The sequence below is a fragment of the Lycorma delicatula genome, chromosome 9, assembly GCF_047948215.1.
Source record: "Lycorma delicatula isolate Av1 chromosome 9, ASM4794821v1, whole genome shotgun sequence".
Taxonomy (NCBI): Eukaryota; Metazoa; Arthropoda; class Insecta; order Hemiptera; family Fulgoridae; genus Lycorma; species Lycorma delicatula.
In genome coordinates this window covers 56886725-56911063 of record NC_134463.1, presented here as the reverse complement: position 1 = coordinate 56911063, position 24339 = coordinate 56886725, and the positions used below count along the sequence as shown (strand labels likewise).

The 24339-nt window shown below is 28.4% G+C and overlaps 1 protein-coding gene across 10 annotated transcripts in view; it reads right to left on the bottom strand.

The window, feature by feature from the left end:
* Positions 1 to 455: 455 nt before the first annotated feature.
* LOC142330480 (uncharacterized) overlaps positions 456 to 24339 on the bottom strand; it is a 133598-nt gene continuing 109714 nt past the window's right edge. For 8 of the 10 annotated variants that reach the window (XM_075375749.1, XM_075375755.1, XM_075375748.1 and 5 more), the window contains 6 exons: positions 21079 to 21274; positions 19583 to 19727; positions 17036 to 17226; positions 12064 to 12252; positions 4755 to 4811; positions 456 to 1904 (listed from right to left, as the gene is read on the bottom strand). In XM_075375749.1, coding sequence (XP_075231864.1) covers positions 1671 to 1904; positions 4755 to 4811; positions 12064 to 12252; positions 17036 to 17226; positions 19583 to 19727; positions 21079 to 21274 — 1012 coding nt within the window. In that variant the 3' untranslated portion in view covers positions 456 to 1670. Of the gene's footprint in view, positions 1905 to 4754; positions 4812 to 12051; positions 12253 to 17035; positions 17227 to 19582; positions 19728 to 21078; positions 21275 to 24339 lie in introns of all 10 variants that reach the window. The other 2 variants (XM_075375752.1, XM_075375753.1) reach the window with 2 other exon arrangements.

Below are 24339 nucleotides of genomic sequence, written 5' to 3'. Positions count from 1 at the left end.
AGAAAGGCAGCATACACCAGAGGAAATACATTCAACAGACCTGTCTGAGAGAAGTGATCGATGGATCTAATTGGCTTAAAAAGTGTCTCACACAAAATTGGCACTGGTTTAGGAGGCCCAAAGACAGAACTATACTTAACAGAGCTGCACAGAGGCAGCTCCTAACAAGCTGCCTCTGTGCAGCTCCTAACAAGGAGGGGGAGGTTGTTGATAACAATCAGAGATGAGAGATTCAAGGATTGAATACATATATTGGATACTGGACTTTCCATCTTGAACAGGAAATGTTGCAACATTTGATTGTGATGGTATAATCGGTATACCCAGTGTATACCGAAAAACGTGCAACAACTGTAAACAATATGGCAACTAGATAAGCATTTCCCTTAAACATTCGCAGTCTGAGGAAAGAATTGGGAATAACCTCTGTGTTACAAAAAATTATAAGGAAAGTATAAAAGAAATGGTGTAAGGATTTATTTACTTTTGTATAAATAATAATGCCCAGATACATTAATTTTATCAAACAATAATTAACTGTAAACAAAAATGTTAAATTAAGCTAATAAAAGATAATTTTTTTTTTTAAATTAGAAACAAATTAAAGACTAACTATAATTTAAATACAATATTAAACAAAATATGCAATAAAATTTATAAACACTGCACCATAATATATAACATATATAAAAAAAATAATGACACACATGATACAAAAAATAAATTTATCTGATCTTTTAAAAATACAACCATGAAATAATAAAATTAAAAAAAAATTACAAGATAGTACTGGCAAAAAATATTTTTTTACACTTAGATTATATATCTCAACATTTTAAAAAGGATTATTAAAACATTATTTTTTAAAAAGGATTTGGTTAAATATGTCACATTTTCCTTAAAATTCTATTATTATTTAATTAGTTGTTTATTACTTATTAATAAAATATTATGAATTAAAAAGCTTAAGTTATTATACAGTGAATATTAAATCTTGTTACATATACAGATAAGTTAATAAAAAAAAAGTAATAAAGTATAAATAATAATTTTACAGGTTGATGTCGTATATTTTTCTTTATGTGCTAGTAAATTTTTTTCTTAATGATGTTGATTATATGGTTTTAAAATAACATAATCACTATAAAATTACAGCAAATAAAAAGAATGAACAAATTAAAATAAAATCGCATATATGATACTAATGAAGAAAAAACTAGTTAGGATCCTAAACCAAAATAATATTTAATAAACTTTATCTCTATTTCTAGCAGTGTGTATTATAAGAGTAAAATACACTTATCTCATAGAAAGGCTTACCCAATAAAAAAATATTTTAGTTTTATTTTGTTATATAAGAATACAGCAAGTCATATTTATGAGAGCCAACCTGTTAATAAGTATTAAATTTACATGTACTTTTTTTAAACAATCAAATATATTAAGCAACAATGTTATAACTAATTAAAAAAACAAAATTTTAAGAGAAAAAATGTTCACCGAATGAGCAAACAACACTGAATGTACCCTCCAGCTTATAAATGTAAATCAGGTACGGAAAATATTAACATATTAATATAGGGATTGTAATATTCTATAAACATCATAAAAAAATCATATGCACTTTTTTCAATAACTTTATAAATCACGATTGACAAATGAAAATTCAGTCAACGTAATTTTTTTGAGATCTCTGTAATGTAATTATCAACTCTTTCTGATCTTCCTTTGAAGTTGGCTGGTTCAGGTCCAATCATCTGTATAAGTTGGGGGACATCTTGTGATGATATTTGGCAGAAACGTGCTAATGCTTTCATACATCTGAATAATTGTTCTTCTGGTGGATTTGAATTAAAAAACTGAAGAATTGCCATAGTCAATTCAACTGCTACATCATCAAATACCTAAGAAAAAACAGATACAAATTGAACATATAAGAAAACAGAAAACTAATCAAATTTGAGAGACGCATCTACTTATTATACATTTAACAATAGATTCTATAAAAGTTGTCTTTCAACTAACATATTCACTATTAAGACAATTTGAAATATTTTTTTTTTTTAACATGATAAGTCAATTTAACATTTTTTAGAATAACCTTACAGTTTAACGCTACAAAAATAAAAGAAAACCTATATATCAAATATGAAGAAGATGACCAAGTCAACTCTGAAATTTATTCATTCTATGTAACATACGTTATTACGTTTTTTATTTACAAATTTTATATTACAGATCGTTCAGAAATTATGTTACCTCATCATTACGTTAAATGATAGGGGGAAATCATTCCACTGTCTTACCCATCATCTTCTATCATGTATCTTTTAACTACTCTCCCATATTTTTAAATTATTACTATATATGAGGGAATACACAAAAATAACCGTAATTATTAAAAAAAAAATTGTTTTAACAATTTTTACCACTCTAAAGTACTCTCTATTAAAAAAAAATTATATTAATAAATATGCTGCTATTCTTAAAAACTTGTAAATATACAAATAAATAACCAGATACATGACTGAAATATATGTTCAAAATCACTAATAAACAAACAAAAATTTGGTATTCAAAGAGCATGTTGTAAATGTTGACCTGCAACCTGTTTCATCAAAAATCATAGTTCTACTGATGCTTTTACCTCCAAAATATGACACAATTTCTGATTGATAGCTTTTTATTATTTTTTTTATGTAAGCATTACCGATAAATGACAACAGTTTATATCTCCTTAAAAAAAAAAAAAAAAATAAATTGTAATACCGATGCATTTATGAATCCTCTATTATGCTAATTTAATTCATGAGAATCAAGTTATATATAATACAGCTAGCTTTTACAGTATAAGAATATGGTTAACATGTGCATATTTTACTATATGTTGAATGCATTTAAATTTTAGTACGTGAGCAACAAAACATAAAATGAGATATTTACAAACATGGCAACATTGCCTCATTCATTCATTCTTTATAAAAGTCTAACATCGAAAAGCGTAATAAAATACTGGGTTATTCATAAGTCTATAAAGCTTTTAAAATAGTTATCACTCATATATTACTATTAAACAAATACTACTTAAGTATTACATTAAAGTGAAGGAAGGTATATTTTTCAAATTAATGTTAAAGAAACCATCTGCACATAGTCACTATGATTTCTCTCTAGTTGGCAGTAATAGTAAAGATTGAACTGAGACAATATGAAAAGCATTGTATGTTAGAATGCATTAAAATTTCTTGAGACAGTGCAACAGTGATGTGAGCCGAATTTCAAGACCCATGCATCATAACTTCCAAAATATTTGATTTACTCTGCTTGTTTTCCATATTTCACTAGTTGCTGTGATTTTTGCATAAAGAGGGGTGCTGTTTCTTTGGAAACAAGCCGTATCATGAAAAGTTTTGGGATGAAAAATTCCTGAGTACAGCAAATCTTGCAGGATATCCCATGCCAAGTGAAGAGTTTCGGGTTATGTTAAGACAAGCTTGTATGCATAGCCTACACACATCCAAAGGTGAGTATGGTATGTTGTGTTGTTTCAAAGGTCGAGCTGCTTAATTCATCATTCTTATCTAAGTCCACCATCGCTGGACAATAATAAAACACGGATATGTTGAAAAACTGTCTGAAACAATGGATAATGAAATAGGGATGATTACATTGATTAACATGACAGCTAATGAACCTATCACTACAAAAAAGGGTAAGTGGTACCTAGATAGAACTTTTTACCACATAAGATACAATGCAACTTATGATTAAGTTGCATACTGAAAAAAGGATCTAAACTGTACAATTTTTCCTTATAGGGATTCGCAAATTCGCAAATCTTAAAAGTACCCTTGCTCAAAAAATTTTGAAACGTTGGCCATCACTTATGCCATAACACGATTGATTGTAACAAACACACACATATACTCGATGAAATGTAGTACAATAAAGATAGATTGAACATTGAACATCTATAAGAATGTAGGAAAAAATTTAAGAGTTCACCTTCATTTTAATGTAATACAATTTCAAATTTGTTTTATAATTTACTTGAAAGTAATTATTTAAGATATTTTAAAGAATTAACTCAGTGTAATGTATTCATTACTTAATTAAAAATTATTTAAAATAACACCCTTAAGTAATAAATTTATAAAATTCACCATAATATTAAACCATACACAATAAAATATTTTAATAGTAGCCAAACGGTGTTGCTTATAGCGTATTGGTAATAATGACAGAAAAAGAGATAATAAAATTGAACTTAAGCAAAACAGCATGAGATAGGAAGTTAAAATATATAGATGTTACTTTAGAATAAAACCTTTTCCATATATGAAAATGAAACACTAAAATTTCTGAACACATATAGTTTAAATTTACACCATAAAAAAACTGAAAGGTAGAATGAAAAGAAAAAAATATTAAGCAATATATTTCAGAAAAACAATGCATAAAAAATAATGTTGTTTAAATGGTACAACAGTAAGAAAAATGTCCCAATAATGATGCTAGATGCTTTAATAGTCCACAAACTACAAAATAACTAAAAATGGTTTGTATTAAAAAGATATAATATTCTATTTTTGTGTAGTTTTAAAAGTTTAATTTATTATTTATTTAGTACAACTATACTACATGAATATTAAAGCAAAAATAAGTTGCAGTTAGTTTTGTGATATAGTATCAATAAATTCACAAAGCACTGACAGAGCATCATTCAATTTACTTTTACATTGGAAATATGCTACCTTTGAAATGCTCCCAGCTGGTAACAATCTGCGTAGGTTTTTGTTTTGATGCATTTTCTGTAATCAAAGCCAAAAAAAAAAAAAAAAACGAAGGAGAAAAGGGACAACAAGCTATTATTAATTAATAGAACAGAAAATCTCACTGTTAACCAAATCTTTATGATCTTTGTTATAAACTACTTCTTCATTCATTAAAAAAAAGAAAAAGTATAAATTAGAATCTAATAAATACTAAAATAGTCTAAACCAACATTTAGCTGAATGTATGATGAACCCATTTAAATACAACTTTTTTTTAACCTTTTCAGAGCCTTGGAACTGGTTATGTACGGCATCAGTTTTAAAACACTGTTACAAAATCATTTTATATGGCATCTAAGTCGGTTATTTTTTTTTATATTCACAAAGGAATCGGTTTTATTACACAATTTGAACGACATTTATACAATGTAAAATGTTTTATTTAGACTAGAAAGAATATGACAATTTTTTTTTTCAGAAATGTGCTTGTGTGTGTGTGTGTGTGTGTGTGTGTGTGGATGTTTGTATGTGTGTGTGAGACTTGTGTATTATAATTGCTATGAGGATTACGGATTTATTTATTATTTACAAAAATAGCTTATCTTACTAGCAGCATATCAATGTATTGAAGCACATAATAAATTATGATATACGGCACACAAAAAAAAAAGGAATTTGTGGTCATAAATACATCACTTTTACTTGAGGTCTATAAATATCTTTCCTGACAAATGATATCGGTAAACATGTAACACATATCGATTCGTAATGAATAACAGTATACAGTAAATGGTTTTTTGTCAATCTGAATAGCCTTTTGAATGGTGGGGATTTTTATAAAACGTAGTTTTCTGAATCTACTTTCACTTATACTAACATATGTTCTGTGATTTATGACAAGGGTTTTTCATTAAGAAGTGCTCACCAAAAATTATTAAAAACATATTTCTATATGAATGTGAACAGAAAATTCTACATGTATTAATTTTGTAATTTTAAAACAGAATAAAATTATGGTATTCACATACACAGCAATATACAATAAAGGGTGCAATAACAATTAAATAATGTTAAAATAATGTCATAAAAAAGGTATAACTCCGGGACCACAGTTACATATTGCTTCAGAGGATGAGATGAATGATTTCTAGCGTGTGTGAAAATGCTATGCCTGACCGGGATTTGAATCTGGGACCTCCAGATGAAAATGTTATGCCTGACCAGGATTTGAATCTGGGACCTCCAAGATGCTACCACTCACACCACAGAGGCCGAAGGGTATTGCTTAAGAGTGATTTAGTTAACTCCTTGAGTTGCAAGTAACTACTACAAGTGTTACATTTATGGGTGACCAATTTTGGGTCAATCGACGAAAAAATAATTGCTTGAATTCAAAAATATTCATATCCAGTAAGGAAGGCCGCCATTTCTTTACAGAAATCTATTATATAAAAATATTTTTATCTGTTTTAGATAGTGAATATAAAAACATGAAGAAATCTTGCCAATTAACAAAACTTCTTAAAATCATATAAAAATAATCACCTTCTAGATTATTTCAATATCACATTTCTTGTACATTTATAGACTATTATTCTGATTCATTATTACAAATGTGATTTGTTTGAACCAACGTTCTTCAATAGATAAATGATTAAAAAACCAGTATGATAAATTTTTTTATAAAATCTGTTTAACATTTTACATGTATATGTAAAACCAACACTAACCAGAATATTGGTGTTGGTTTATTAATCTAAGTATGAGTAATTTACTGTTTTCAAATGACTCTGAACAATAATGAACCACCTAATAGTATACAAAAATGTCTACAATTTGAAAGATTTCTTAACAATAAAAATTGAAAAAGATCATGTAGGTGAAAATTTCTCAACAATAAATTGATATAGTAAAACCTTTCTAAAATGGTAACTATTAAACAAGAAAAAAAAATCTGCTTTGGCAAGTTTTCACTTTAAAGGACTTTATTCACAAATGGGAAAATAAAAAAAGTCTAACTGGTGAGTTGAAAAGATGTGTACAACAGATTGTTTCATGACAGAATGGGGTAAATAAATCTGTTACTTTAGGTATCTATGCCAGTTTTTCTTATGACTGCCATGTGACCTGAGGAACAGCATGTATGAGGGACAGTAATGACATTCACTATGCAATCATTCCCTGTGGGAAGAAAATGAAAGTGTATGTGTGAATATAAAGCATTTTTTGGTGAGCTTGGTATGGTCAAAGTTTCATATGACCATACATTTAGCTTACTGAAAACAGTAATAGAAAACCACTTCATGTTACTTTCCATAATAAGTTTTACATGGGATACTTTTATTCATTTTGTAAGTGTTTACTTGTTACTCATGTCAGTCTACCTAAAACTGTTAAGTCATTTAAAATATGTGTAGACAGTCAGTTGTATGTACAGATCCAAAGTCAGGGGGTATGAACTGAAGTTGAGTTCACGAAGGGAACCAGGACTACATTTTGTTGTTGTGAACAACATTTCTGGTGGTATGTTTTTGTTAAATTGACATTTACTAGACATTTTACAAGACATTTACTAGAAATTGGCTCAAATTAAAAATAGAACTAGGCGCGGGGTTCGTGCTTACGTGAACTCTGTTAGCTAGTTCAGAGTATAACGATGTAGGACATTCAAGATGTGTGGACGAGGCCTACAGCGAAGGCAAAATTTGAGTTTGAAAATCATTTATGTAAATGTCTGCAGAAGCATCTACATCGCTGGCATCCCAACGAGGCCTGGCTTATTAGTATGAGATGTAAAAAGTTAGAAGGCGAAAGACAACTCCTGTTAAAGCTCATCAGGGCTAAGAATGGGGGGGTTGTGGTGACTGGAAGCGTCTTCCCCTACGGAGTTAGGATGTACAGATCAAGTCAGGGGTTTGAACTACAAAGTTGAGTTCACTAAGGGAACTAGCAATAAATTATGTTGTTGTGAACAACATTTCTTGTGGTATATTATTTACTAAATTTGCCTCAAACATTATGAGGCCTTTACTCACAATAGCTCAGTTTAAATGAACTAGGCGTGGGGTTCGTGCTTCCGTGAACTTGAATAGCTAGTTCAGAGGGCAACGAAGTAAGACAGTCAAGATGTCCGACAGAAGCCAACAGCGAAGGCAAAAGCTGAGTCATAATACACTGATGTAAATGTATACCAAGGCATTTACACTGGTGGCATCCCAACAAGGCCTGGCTTATTACTGTGAGATGTAAAAAGTTAGAGGGTCAAAAGACGACCTCCATTAAAGTCCATCAGGGCTAGGAATGGGAGGGGTGTGATGACCGTAATCGTCACAAGGTGGGTGTATTCCCCTAAGGGGGTTGGGATGTATGTACAGATCACTTAAAAGGAAAAAATATATATAATTAACATGTGTTTTCAATAGCTGCAATAAGTAGACTATCGAATTATTCAATCCATTTATTAACACAATTCAGCCAAAGTTTCTGATGGCTGCTTACCTAAATATAACCCAGTTTCTTGACTATTATTCATCAACTTCGTGTTGTTCATTCCTAAGCAACAACATTTTGCTTAATACATAATTTATTATTGCTTTTATCAATTTTTTTTTTAAATTCACTACTTGTTTCCTTTTAAGATAGCATTCAAATATTGGGTTAAAGGCCAGAAAAAACCTGTTTTACATTGAGCTATTCATTTAAAATATTGTACTAATAGAAAAGAAAATATAAAGCACTGTTGTCAAATTAAACCCATTAAAGCTAAGAAAGAATAATCTCACAATACAACTTACACTTTCTTCATTCACACCACTATAATTCTAGTAAAAGAATTATTTATGCATTTTGTATTAGAAAATTTTATTAGGTTCTAAGGCATTGTGAATAATAAATTGACATTAGACATTGAAAAGCATTAGAAATTTTTTACTTTGGAATGATTTTACTATATAAGGTTTTATATATAATGAAGCATTATTAATATATACAGATGGGAACAGGATTAAAATTTTTCTTTAAATCTGTCTTGCATATTTTAATAGAAGTATTAGATAAAACAAAACAAAAATTACATTAAGATAACTTATTCAGTCATAACTCATTAGTAATTTATCACTTTCAAGCCTGATTTTGCATTAACATAACATCCTACACAATGCTATGCTGGAAGTAGGATTTATAAATCAACATATGATTAAAAAAAGATATTATTAAATCAATCTAATTAATATCTATCTAAAAAGTACAATTAATAATAATAATTCACATATGTCTTGCACTGTCACAAGTCGATTCTATATTTATATTTATGACTGCTTCAAAATCTTATTTTCAATTTTTTTTTTTTTTTTTTTTTTTTTACCATTATTTGTATTTAGACATTGAAAAAATGTTAAATACAATCAATGATGGCAATCAAAAGGCAAATCTAGAAAAAAATTAACCAACTGAATTGGTAGTGTTATAAAGAAATGCACTATCTGTGATGACAATATATAATGAGTAAATTCATATTTTCTTCTACATTTAAAATGATCTATTTTAACAATGTTTGATGGTGAGAAAAAGAAACCTAATAATATTAATTGTGTAATATCAGTTATGCACACAAATACATATGTATGTTGTACATGCACAACAGATATACTGAAAGCACTCTAAAGCAGACTAGTTTTACAAATTATGGTTTTCTACAAATTAAGATCTGTAGTTAAATTTTATGAATGTTTTCAAAAGTGCTTCAAGTATATCATAGAATAATAATAATAATAAATCCAATAGCTACATATTAAAGATAGATAAATCATATATTTTTCAAGTATTATGGGTGTTTAACCTAAAATTAAATGAATCAATAATAATTTAATAAATAATCAGTTGACAACTTTCAACCAAGTCTCATTTTTAGTTTTGATATGAAGCAATCCTCTCCTGTGGATTGCTTTTTCCTTATCCTTCCCTTTTTTTGGGGGGAGGAGGAATTTCTATACTCTGATGACATATATATCATCAGAATTGTGTCAGCCCACCCTCACTCTGTCTCTGATACCATGCCACACTTATTATAGGTGGGAAGGGTAATCACTTCTTTACTGGAGGACAGTGGGGTGGTTTACTATCTGTAGTAGTATGGAGACATCATTTCCTGTTTGGAAGTTGCATAAAGAGCCAAACTATAGGTTGAGGTAATTATTAGGCAAAGCTAAATCACTTAAAGAATCTAAAATTTATAGAAACTGTTGAAAATTAAGTAACATATTAGCATATGATTGAAACAACATAAAGTTTTCTCTGGTTTTCTTTGGTCCTGCCATATAAATAATTTAATCGGTTTTCCTTTTTGAGGAAAAATATTGCCTCTTCTTGATGTCATCTTTTTACATTATATTCTGATCAAAATAAAGTAATACTATGCCAATTTCAAATAATGCATTTCTCTTTAACAACACAATGACAAAACATAAGACATATCCTGAAATATGTGTTGCTCTGTAAGGTAAAAAAATATCAAAGAATAAAACCTGCTAAAGTTTAAAACATTATACATAAAAAAAATACTAATCCAAGAATGAAAATAAAATATGCATAGGAAAATGCAAATCAATGGATAATGGATATTTTAAAATGAGATTTAAATGATTTTAAATTTCCTTAACTATACAGAACTGAAAAATCACACTACATTATAATTCAACTTTTTAAATTCTGGTCCAAATAAAAAAAAAAACTTAATATTCTAAATACTCTTAATTTAATGCAGACTTTAAAAAATCAAAACTATCTTAAATTTCTTAAGCTAAGTCATTATTTTTTGAAGTTGGTTTAGTTGGGTTTTTAGCAATTTTATTTTAAAATATTTTACTTTTTTAAATGCGAGTAGTCCTATAAAATTAAAAAAATGCATTTACAGAAGGTCCAAAAGGTAAGAAACTAATCATAAAAATTGGGCAAGGAATTCAAAGAAACAATGTATGAAAAATTACTGTAAGTGTCAGCTCTCTGGAAAGTGGTAATAAGCCTTCCACAGTCCCTTATCATAAACATTTGTTTAAATTTATAAAACATTTTTTTTTAACTTTATATACTAAGAACAGGTTTTAAAATTATTCAACTTTTTTTGAAATTCCACATATTTATACTTAATTTTATAAAATTTTATTTTATTTTTCATAATTTTATCAGGCTCTAAACAATAACACTTGAGCAATCCAGAGTTATCAACAGTGATAATTAAAAAAATCTATAAGCCGTCGTGTAATTTTTCATTAAAAAAAAACTTTTTACAGCTTTTACTTAATCTGATAGAATTAAAACATGGAGCATCGGAGTAACTTCTCTATGAAACAAAAAAGAATTATTGCATTTGATAAGATGCTACATAAAAAACAACAAAAGGTTTTTATTCGTATTAACTGCGCTGGAGCTACATTGACTAGGAATCGCATAAGGAAAGTTTTTAATTGCTTGTGATTAAGAACTTTATAATTAGGAATCACATAATTTTATTTTATTTTTATTTCAATAACAATATTTGTTTATATATAAGTTTATTTCTCAAGTTTCTAGTTGTAACCATTTTAAATAAACTTTTGGTCATTTAAAATGCATACATATACTCATATATAAAAAGCAGTTTGCTGAGATAATCTATATAATATTTTTAAAAATTCACGAGCACATATATTTATATAAAACTGAATCAACAATAGAAAGAAATATCAAGTGTGGCATATTCATATAAAACTGAATCAACAAATAGAAGAAATAAATATCAAGTGTATATATATATATATACTGTACTATGTTAAATAATTTTTATAAACGTAGGACATAATAATACGGTTTGGCCACTTCATGATAAAGTATATAATGTTATTATATAAACCTATGTCATATATACTTCCGCATTATTTAAGTAGGTATAAATAACACCAGATCTAAACTAAGAAAAGTATATACATATAAAATTATTGTATGCACATCATAAAATCCTAATTTCCTACATAACACACTGAATATATTACACGCATTTCAACTTAAATCATAAGCATAAATATTAAGCATTACCAAATATTAAAACTAATATTACAATGCAACTGATGCAAATATTATTCAGTATAATTAATGATGGAAAGGTAAAGGTGATTACTTCAAATTATTAACTATAATAAAACTACAGGAAAAGATATCATTAAAATTAGATATTAAAAAAAAATGCAAAAAAAGAAAATAGAAAAGCTTGCTGCAGTTGCATAGTACATCTGTGGATACAGACCACAGTTTTTACCTCCTTGCAGGCCAAATTATGTACAATAGCAGATCCTCTATCTTTAAGATCTGCATTATCTGATAATAATGAATTCACTGCTACTTTCGTTGTAACTCTAATATTGCTAATATTTTGGTTACAAAACTGCCATTCTGATATGTATAACATCCACTCTGAACTGCTAAGGTTTTCAAATAGGTTGCACATCTGTAAAAAGTCACAAGATATAAAGATTACTGTCAGTACAGTCCATTCCAAATGGTCACTGGAATCTTTTAATTAAAAAAAAAAAAATACTATACACCTACAGTGAAAAGTTTTTTATAGTATATGCATATGGCTGTTTGGCATTGACTGTAGTACTTTTTACAAAAGATAGTAGTTTTTATTTTTACAAAAGGACTAGTTATCTTAAAAACCTTTAAAAAGGAAAATACAAAGTTTTGAAGTATAATAAAATTTGTTCTTTTCTGTGTCACTGTTGGTAGTTTCAATTATCTAAAAAAATTACAGAATGAATTATAGAAATTCATGCATAAAATACATCCTATTTTCAACTCTTCCAGATACTACAATTTCAACAATCACCAGTTTAATTAAAATTTTCTTTCTTCCAAAACCCCATTTCTCCATCTTACAATAAAATTAAGTTTGCCTATAAATTACACAAATATATATAAAATACCTGTACTGAAATGTCAATCGATACTAAGAAAAAAAATCAACAGTTATTTTATACATAATTTTCAATCATTTCTATAACTGATGTCAAATTAATTGGATCTCAAAACAATAACATATATAAAAAATCAAGTATTAATAAAGTATAAAACACAATTTTTTCCATTTAGTGGGATTAATAATATTTAATTTCTTTAAAAAAATATCTCATTTCTTGTTCGATGCATTAATAACGTGTAGGAAATACAATAAACATACATTTATTGAGATTATTTATACTGTCATTTAATAATGTTTACTTTTAGCTAATGTAATAAAATGTTTTGGCCTTGTTTGTATACAATAAAATTATATATAAATTTATTCCTAAGCTAATAATGAAAATATTTTTGGATAATGGTGAATTAACATTATTATTTAGTAATTTATTATTCATTTAATCATAGAAAAATGTACACATTTAATTCTTTCATTACAAAATTTACAATTTCAAACTGATTTATCACTTAAAAAAATAGTAAATACAGCTACATCTACATACATTCAAAAGATATGACAGTTGTGACGATGAAGTCATGTGAGTTATCAATTTTGAGGAAAATATCAAGATATTTTGAGGGTTCCGGGGTCAAACAATTAATTAAAAAATGGTTATAAAATTCTAAATGAATAAATAAGTGCACGTGTATGTACAAATCTTCCTATTTGGTTTCACATCTCACAAATAGTGAGTTAGAATCATGAAATTAGATGAGGTAACTTATTATGGAACGTGATAGTAATAATTTTTTGATAAAAAAAAATTGTGAGGGAGTGGTATAATACAAAGGAGGAAAACTAGGAAAATTCTTCTACAAAAACAACATGTGATAAAAAATGAGAATATTTTTAATTCTGTGTGTTATGTTTTTGAATATTTTTAATTCTGTGTGTTATGTTTTTGACTAAGTTCATCACATGTATTTTCATATGCATTGGTCATATGCATTGGTAGCACTGACTATAATGTATATCAATATTTTCAACAAAATTAGACAACTGGTTCAAATCTGGTAGATTTATCTACACACCGTGAAAGGTGATTTTGTTAGAAAACAACAAAAGGAAGGATCTGTATTAAATTTTATGTAAAAAATGGGATAAAGTTGTTAGAGAAGCAGGCTTTTCATAAGAATATTGCACTGACGCCAAGGGTTTACGAGTAGTACAAACGACTTCAAGAAGGCTGTATAGACAACAAAATTGTTGGATCAACACATCAACAACCAATGGAAAATATCAACAAAATAAAGGGTATTATAATCAATAATCGTAAAATTACTGTTAGAGAATTTGCTGTAAACTTGGGAATCTCTTATGACTCGAGTGAAGACAATTTTGACTTACACTTTTGAGTATTAAATGAGTAGCAGCAAAATCTGTTCCAAAATGGTTAAATTTTTTCTCAGTTGACTTGGAATTACTCTAACATATTGTAAAACATAATGAAATATGACCATTCAATTATGATATTAAAACATAGGTCTGATCATCTCAATTGAAGTTTTCTGAAGACCTAAACTGAAAAAAGCACACAGAGTTCAATCGACTCACACTTCAAAATTAATCTGTGATTATTTAGTCAAAAATAACACTATACTGCTGTTGAAGCCACTGTATTTTCTAGACAACTTACTCTACAACTTTTTCTTGTCCCCACTAATTAAGAGAACATTAAAAGGTCAATTTATGACAATAGATGAAAAATCCCTAAGTGAATGACTACAATAAAAAATCTTTTACACAAATGTTTTGAAGATTGTAAGAAAACTGGAATAAGTGTGACAATATCAGAAAAATAAGTAAATTCTTTATCATTAAAAATTAAAATGCTATTTTTTTTTATCAAAATGTATGGTGATTTTTATTTGGAAAAAACAGTCCAAAAAATATGATATTTCATAAAATTTTATTTTAGCAATTTAGCCTGACATGAAAATGTATAAGAAGTTACTAGGCTGAAAACGGCATACAAATCTCATTAAAAGATTGGGTTGATTGATCGTGTCTCTTAAACAAAAATTTCTAGAAACCTTTCATAATTTCAACTGATTTAATATTTTTTGTCTTAAAATGTTTTATAATTATTTTTCTCAAAATGAAACATTATCAGGATAGAAATAATTTTAATCTCTTATGACAGAATCAATAATTCCCTCCTCTAAAAATATAAGTTAATAAGGTTAATATTTTTATCTAATAGCTAGAGTTTTTATATTTTTTTCAATTTTCAATATTTACCACAGAAACAAGGATATCATTCTTTTAATTAATAAACAATTTTTAAAAAATCAGTATATAAAAAAAGTAGTTTATACTTTGTTCAAAATATATAAAACGATGGCATTTTTAAGTATGTTTTGTGATATCCTAAGACAAGAGTACTCACATGATCAAACCCAAACAATACCAATTGGAGAATCAAATCTCTGTTAATTATTTATACTTTTTACTGGTTAAACAAATCATTCTCAACAAAATATTTTATTCTTTTTCTTTTAAAAAAATAAATAACCAAGATCACAAGATAACACTTTTAATCTTTCATCACTTTAAATTCTACACAAATGTTGAAGAAATTCAGCAACATCACTACATATTTTAAAATATAACATAACAAAACTAAGAACAATAAGGTAAAAACTGCAGAAAGATAGTCATAAAAAACAAACACTATTCAAAAATTACTCTGTGAAAACTAATTCTAATAAATTTCATACTATTACCACTTACATACTATTACACATTTGACTAACTATTAAATTTTAAGACGTATCTAGGTGAACAAAAATTCCAAGAATGGGTAAATAACCTTTAACACATGGGATGCTGAAATGTTATATATGGGCAGGCGTTTCCCAGAAGGTAGAAGAAAAGAGAAAAATCCTAATATTTTATGAATATAAGATTAAATTTAAAACTAACATCAAATAATAAAAAAACATGCATGAGATCACTAGTGATTTTCATGGCATGCCAATAATAAATGTATTAACTGTGTGCCATGAAATTACCAATGATTTCAATTAGAAAAATCATTTTATTTATTGACCCAATTTTTCTAATAATTCTTTTTTTTTTTCATTTTTCCTATATTTTATATTTTTCATTAAGATTTTTATAAAAATTATAGTTACTTATAATATTATAAGACTACATTTTTTCACTTATTTATTTTGTTTAGTTTTATTTTATTTTTTTAATTTATTTTTATCATTTTGTATATCTCATTTTTTTATGAAACACTGCTTGCAGATGAATTTAGTATACTGACTATAAATTATAAATACAATGTAACTATTTTTCAGTTATTGCATGACCGCATGCCCTGCATGACAGCTACTATGTGATATTTTTATCTTTTTCTATAATTAGTAATTAGTTTTAATTAAATTACTAATTAAAATTACCAGAAACATAAATTAAAAAAAAGCAATTACAAATAACTATGTTAGACAACTCCCAAGAAAGAGTAACACAACAATTGTTTTAACCGAACTGTTTCCACCGCTTGGCGGTGGAATCAGTGTTCAGAATATATGAAGGTGAAGAACACATTTTGTAAAACTGTTTTTTGCATCATACTGTTCAACACAATGTAAAGCAAATAAAAATCAAGTTTAACATACACAGTCTTAAATGATTGTGATAATGATTGATAATTTGTACATTCAGCAGCTGCCTTGCATTCATGATTTTTAAACAGCAGTTCTACTAATTAAAAAGATATTTCTGTTAAGACATTATCCAATTTTTCTCTTCTCAGTAGAGGTATTGTAAATCTGTTAATAGAAAAAAAATAATTAATTTGTTGCTTCACATTATTTATCTCTGTATTTCTTACGATTCATCCCTGTAGTTAAGGTATAAATTCAGTATCAGAGTAGTCTTGTTTGTTTGAAATTACTGATTTTCATTTAACAGTCTGCTCCTGTAATGAACAGGGTAAAGTTATTGCGTCATCTCGATTTCAGTGGGTTTGGCATGCTGGCTACAATATAATTGGATCAAAGAAGAAGGCATCGTGAAACTATTTTAATCTTCATTTCACAAATAAGCTTCGTGTATAATTTTTGAAAGAGCAATGTAGTTTAAGAAAAGACTAGCCATCCTATGTCATTTCTTGGATCTATTCTCAACAGCAAAGTGATATGAACTGCTTTAGGTAGTACACTTTGCATTATACAGTAGCAATTTTAGTCTATTTATTTATTTATTATACACAAGCAAAAATAATGAAAAATTACTAATTTAAAACCCTGATACTTACAAATAAAGCAAGAGCTTTTTGTTGTTCGAGAGGTAATCGATCAACATCATGAGCGTAATTCATTATAATGTGTTCCCTACGATCCTGATGAAGAAGCAATATTACATCATCTTTTAATGCAGCACATGCTAAAACATTTAATGTTTTAACTGGAACTTCATCTGGTAAATTTCTATCATGTAATAGTCTACCTAAAAAGTAAAAATAATCAAAACCATCAGCTATAATATATTAATATTGATATACATTATATGCATACTGTTTTAGTAAGAAATTTTTAATGTTGAATTCTTTTCTGTTATATCAACTGCCAATCTTTTAATATTTTTTATATCTTTCAATAAATAATCTGTAACAAGACTACATGGAAAAATATAATAAGGTTTCATCTTTTGCAATCAATGATAGTTACAGAAAAAGAAAAAAGTATGCCTTGTATAACCCAACCAGGAACACATAGATGTGGTATTATACATTACACTCTTCAACTTTCACTTGCAATAATACTCACAACCGTACAGTAACCAGCCTATGCATCATATGTTATTTTACTTTGTTCTAGTAGTTATTTACTATAACTGTTGTTGTGAGTAATCTGTTCTATAAACTGAGTGATAATGAAATATTACACTTTTTTCATACAGAAAAAAATGATTAATTTTCATAGATTTATAGCATCAACTTTAGGTGAAAAAGGGTTCTAACAGACAAGGATAAGAAAATTATATACTTCACTCTAAACTATGAATACTTGTATGTGTGGAACTTTGCCAGTTCAGCTTGTACAACCTGTAATTTATTATCGCTCATTTTTTCATATAGTGCAACAAGCCGACCGACCTCCCAGTAGACTGTACAACTCATTTTGCCACAGTGACATGTCTATTCATGTTTATAAGCAAAGTAGAATCCAAAGACATCTTAGAGTATGTTTTTTTAAGTGAAAAAGGTATTTTACTATTTTACGTAATATGGAGTATTTTTATTAACAGCAATGAAATGTACTTAGGTATGAAATACATGGTAGATGGTTAAAAAAAGATCAGGCTAAATGCAACAACAAGGAAAGGTACCATGATTCGAGAAAAGTATATTGCCATTTGATATAATTTTTTTTATATATTCCCATGCATATGTGAACTCAATTGAAAATTTTATGCAGATTAACTAAATACGAATGTGGTCTTTATTACAGGTTATAACAATTTTTCACAAGAGAGTTGTTCAGATTACCTTTTAGGAAATTGTTGAAAAATAGACAACAAAAAATGTGGACATAGATATCTAATTTTTCAAAACGAAAAGACTAATGTTGGACAAATCTATCTCCAACAATGGGTTTAAGGGTGATTTGTTAGGAAGAAAAATAATGCTTTATGTTAACCCAAGCCAAATTACTTCACAGAGATGCTTCAATTGCTATTAAAGACTGCGTCAATTCCAGTACAACTGTAATCTCAGATATCAGGTTATCTTACATTGAAACCACTGAAATTCCTGAAGTGAATTTATGTCATTACATTTATTAAACACTCAAAATTTTACTGACCTGGAATCTGACACTTGCACACTCGTGAGTCTATATGAGCATCAGCTAAACAGTGTAATTGCAGAGAATATGGGACAAGCCAGGAACCTCTTAACTATTACTTGTCCTTTTTTATGGATGATATCAAAACTGTAATCTTTTCATGAAGGCACAACGGCCTACAGAATTATACAATGTAATTTAAGAATATGAGCACAGTAGGCTAGAATAGGGTAATTTTTTTAGTAAGTGAGAAAGATGCTTTTGTTAATGTAAAAATTTGGCATATATTTAATATAAAATATTCAAAGATTGTAAATATTAATCAATATTTACGATGATCTAGTTTGTAAAATGAAACATAAATTTTTTAAAAAGTTAATAAAAAATTAGTGCAAAAGCACACTAAAGTGCATACTTTTATTGTATATTTTGAATACTAAAAGATACTTAATAATGCTTTCACAATAAGTAATAATTAAAGTTTAAAAAATGGACAATAAATTAAAATAATCATAAAAATAAAACCTTTATTTCAGAATACACAATTTCATGTTTTTCTTCACACTGATAAAGGCTTTAATAATTGGAAAATTCATCTTAGGGACCATCGTTAGATATTAATTCAGAGGATGAGGTGAATGACAATTTTTTTAGCGTGTGAAAATGCCATGCCTGACCGGGATTCGAACCTGGAATCTCTCGAGTGAAAGGCCAAGATGCTACTACTTGTGTCATGGAGGCCGGCGTGAGTGGCTTGTTAGAGCCACTTCATCTTGGCTTAACAAAGCCCATTTTTTTTCAAATCAGCTGATGTTTAACAAGACAACTTTTCAAACTAGTTATTTATAACTACTATTACATTATATCTCACAAGGCCAATATAATTTTAAATAATTTTTTAAATTAATTTTCTGCAAAAAATAACTACATAGAAGATTACAAAATTTAAAGGATAAATTTCTTTTAATAAATGCTCAATTATTAAATTCTGAAAACACTTTTATTTTTATAATTACCAATAAATGCAAGAAAACTATCTCCTAACGCCCATGATCCTTCATCTTCCAACATATATTGGTGTAGTTCTTCAAGACTTTGCATTTCTTCAGGTGATAATTTACCATCTATCATTCCAACTAGAGCATCAAATTCTATTCTAATCTAAAAAAAAAAAAAAAATAAACATTATTAATAATTACAGAAATTAATCTACAAAATAAATGTCTTCACAATTTTTAAGTAAACAGAAACAATATGACAAAATAACAATTTTTTTTTAAAAGAAACTAAATAAACCTAATTTCTAAATTTATATGACTTCCAGAAGATCTTTTCAAAACATTTTTGCAGCTCCCTTATTAGCTTTGTAGCAGATGATTCTAGAGCTAATATTAAACATGGTCAGCACATCCCTTAGGTATGTGATGAAGTTTGGGTGATACATCATTTGGTACGTGATCTGTGAATATTTTATATGTGAACAGTTTTTGTCAAAGTTTTATGTATTTGGCAATATTATGTTGTTTAACATTTAATATACTAATATGCTGTATCAAAAAATTTACATGTTGTCTTTTTCACCTTTATATGAGGTATGATAAAGTTCTAAGACAGGTGCCACCTCTGCTCAATACAAGAAGGTAGATTTGCTTGCCAATGGGTGTGGAAGGGGAAGCTTGTTTTGTCTGAAATATCCTGAAAAGATCACCACAATATCATTGTTCAGTAGAGAGTAATATTCTGGTGAGTGAAGACTGTTTTTGGGTCTGGGATTATTGATTTTGCAAAATGGTTGAAAACCTAGAAATACGAATTTATGTCAAATTTTGTTTGAAACCAGGAAATCAGGTTTGGAGATTTATAAACAGCTTGTTAAGACTGGGCTTGTAATTTCAAACTGGCAGTACTTTCAGGCTATTGTGATGCATTTCCTTTAAAGAAATCCCCTTCCGACTAAACACACAGACTTCAATGGTGTTTCCACTTTTGGAAGCATTCCTGTAAATTTTCTTTCTTAAGGTGTTAAGAAACCTCTCCATATTTTCCTGGATACATTCAAATGAATCAAATCAGTTCTCCTTTCAGTGAAAATTTCAATTCAGGAAGCAAGTAGAAGTCAACAGGGAATAAATCAGGGGATTTACTCCCCAGTATAACAACTCCATATTACTCCCCAATACAACTCCAGTATTAACCTAATACTTTCAGTTAAAAAAAAAAATTAATGCCATATTGAAAAGAATAAAAGGTGGGAAAGCTGTTTTATTAAATTCAGGCAAAATTTATGTGAAATTTATCATTTTCAACTTTTATCATTTTCTATAAATGGAAAAAAGGTAAAAAAAGCCAATTTTAAATAACTCTACCAATGCTTTCAACAACATTCAAAATGTATACTGAAAAAATATATTTTAAAGATAAACTACTGAAAAAAGATATTAGTTTTTCTCAATAGTAAAATATAAATTACTCTACTGCAGATAAAAGAAAACTAATATTAAATTTTACTAACATCCACAGCCTCCCGAAATACAACTGGTGGATCACGCTGCCTTTTCTTTTCTTCTCTTTCTCTCCTCTCTTCTGCTTCTAAATCTTCAACTGCTTCTGATGGCAGTCGACCACCTCCACCATTTTCAGCATTTGGTATAACTTCAACACTTTCTGCCATATTTACTTTTTTATTTGTTTTTTTACTCTTAGTTTCACTGTAACATAACAAACACATTTTAATGAATATAAATAAAAGAATTATTACCTTTTTTAACATACATACAAGATAAAAACTGAAAATTAAACTTGCATAATTTTTATACTCCCTTTTGGCTGTCATGCTGTTTTTTAATACCTACAATCTGTTTCCTCTTAACAATGTACAGCTGTGGTGACTTTATAACTGACGAAAGAGAGAAAGCCCAACAGCAATTAACTCCTCTATATTCTGTTTACTCTGCCTGTGTCCTGTAACAGCTGCCAATAAATTATAATGAATTTGTTTTATAGTGGGTAAAAAAATTGCCAAGCCAAACTGTGACTCGAACCCAGAACTTCTGGATGAAAGGCTAAGACCTTATAATTCTGCCACAGAAATAGGATTTTGTTATTAAGCTCAAATAAACAACACATCGATGTCTGTTGATAAATTTAATAAATCAAAAAGATTTAAATATATAAAGCAGATAAAAAAAAACATTAAAATCAATCTAAAATTTTACAAGAAATATTACTTACAAGCGATAATATAATTTCAAAAGGAAATTTTAGAATTTCCTTTTAACCAATTACTTCTGATAACACTGACGATACACCACTTTCAATAAAGCAGTGGTTTATAAGCATGTTGTCTCATTAACTAAATTCATTCCATGACCCATAATTACAGTATAATTAAATATGTTCGAACATATAAGGTATCAGAAGAACAAGTTTTAAGTAGTATGTTGTGTTTTACTACTTTAAAATTTAATTTTGCTGAATGTTTGAGAATAATACATATAAAGCATGAGCTTATAATGGTTAATATGAGAAAAGCAATATAACACGTCAACAGTATGAACTAAAGCAGTCCATTAATGGCTGTAGAGAAAGTTTTTATCATTGTCATCTGTTTACAGTGTCAATTCACATCAATTCTGGGCATAACAAAACTATGAAGATAAGAATTAAAATGAATGAGACCAAAAAACATTGGAAAGCAACACTGGAAAACAAGGATGAATGCTTGATTTCAATTTATTAATATCTTAAGGGGAAAATGGAGTTATACATTTTTAATAGTTTTATATTTAGTGAAAATGAAGACAAGAAAAAGTTACAATCTGCAACTAAAAAGTTTAATGATTATTTTATTCTGAAGAAAGATGTAAATTAGTACAAATTTTTTATTCATAATCAAGTTGTAGAAGAATCCAATGATCAATTTGTTACAGACTAACAAAATAAAAGCAAATTCACTGTGAATTTAAAGAGACTGATTCATTAATTAAAGAACATGCATTATGGAAAATTGAAATTGCAAGATTAAAAAAAATGCTGTTTCGCGAACATCATCTATCTCAAACCAAATGATTACAAGGGAACACTAAAACGTTGAATATAACAGCAGCAATAACAAATTTTAAGCATTTTATATTTAAAGCTGTTTTAACATTTTTACTCAAGACATATTTTCTTATAATAAACATTACTACAGAGTATTTAAAAATGTTATATGTTTATATTTATTTTTCTGTTATTTCATTATTTATTCATAAATCTATTCTTATAATAAAATATAAAGTGTAAATATCACATAATCATTTTTATTATATACTCTGTGTTCAGTGTGACTAATTTCATTATTTTATATTTATAGCATATGAATAAATGCTATAAATAATATATATTATGAATAAATCACCACAAGGTACATTCTGTAAATAAGTAATATTTTGATATATGTCCGCTGCAGCATGGCTGTTGCCTTTTCGCACATGTGCAGTGAGCAAAATATCATTTATTGGTTTGCTAATATTACGTGATTATAAAGTCTTTGTTTACAGTTTCTTGTGCATGTTTAAAATGGCACTACAGACAGTGCCACTGATTGTGAAATACAAGCTGTAATTAAATGCAAAATGTAAAAAAAGTGGCCTAAAAACATTGACAGATTAGTGAAGGGTACACATATAACTTCAATATGTCTGATGGAATGGTGAGAAAACTAATTAGGGCATTTAAAGAGAGCCATACAAACGTACATGATGAGGCAGGAAGGGGCAACAATCTGTCATTACTAATGATTTGGTCCAGAGAGCTAATGGAAAAGTCTGTGACAACAGACTGTTTATGATTTCAATGTGTAATGAATTTTCTTTAACTTCACCATTGCACCCTATGAAACTATGTAGGTATGCCTAAATTATCAGAAGTTGTGCTCTTGCTGGGCACGAAATTGCAACAGTCATAACAGTCCATAGAATGGGAACACTAAACACCTCTCAAGAAAGTGAAGTTCAAGCAAACAATGTTTGATGGAAATTCATGTACACTCTATTTCAGAATAGACAGGGACCGTTGCTTGTTGATTTTCTGCCTTGGGGTGAAATGATAAATGTAAACATATTTTGAGACCTTGACTACAGTGTAATCCAAAACAGAAGGCGTGACATACTCAGTATGGGAATAATACTGATTAATAATAATGCTTGGCTACATGCAGCTCATCATACCCAAGATCTCACTGTGTCATTTGGCTAGTAACAAATTGATCACCCACCACGTAGTCATAATAAGCAATACCTAACGGTGGTCCCTCGGGACCACCGTTAGGTATTGCTTCAGAGGATGAAATGAATAACAAGTAGCAGGTGAAAATACCATGCCTGACTGGGATTTGAGCCTAGGACCTCCAAATGGATGAAAGGCCAATCCACCAACCCGGTGGATTGCTTAATCAGGATCTACTGCTACCAATTCTCACCACAGATATCATTCACTGCTGCTGGAAAAGGTGGGGAGGATAAGCCATGGTGAGGATCTCTGGTATGTTCATTCGTGGTGGGATGACTTTAGTTGTAGTAGTGTGTAGAACAATGATGGATACGAGTGCATTCACTGTTAAGCATTCGTTAGCTTGTTTATGGGTCCACAAACAACCACATACACACTGGTAAAACATTATGTATGAATCTTTGTGCATTTTGGGAAATCACCACAATCATGGCAAACCTTACTGACATGGAAGAAGGCTTTTGCAACAGGAGGAAATGCAATTTTTTTCTGGGTGAAAGAC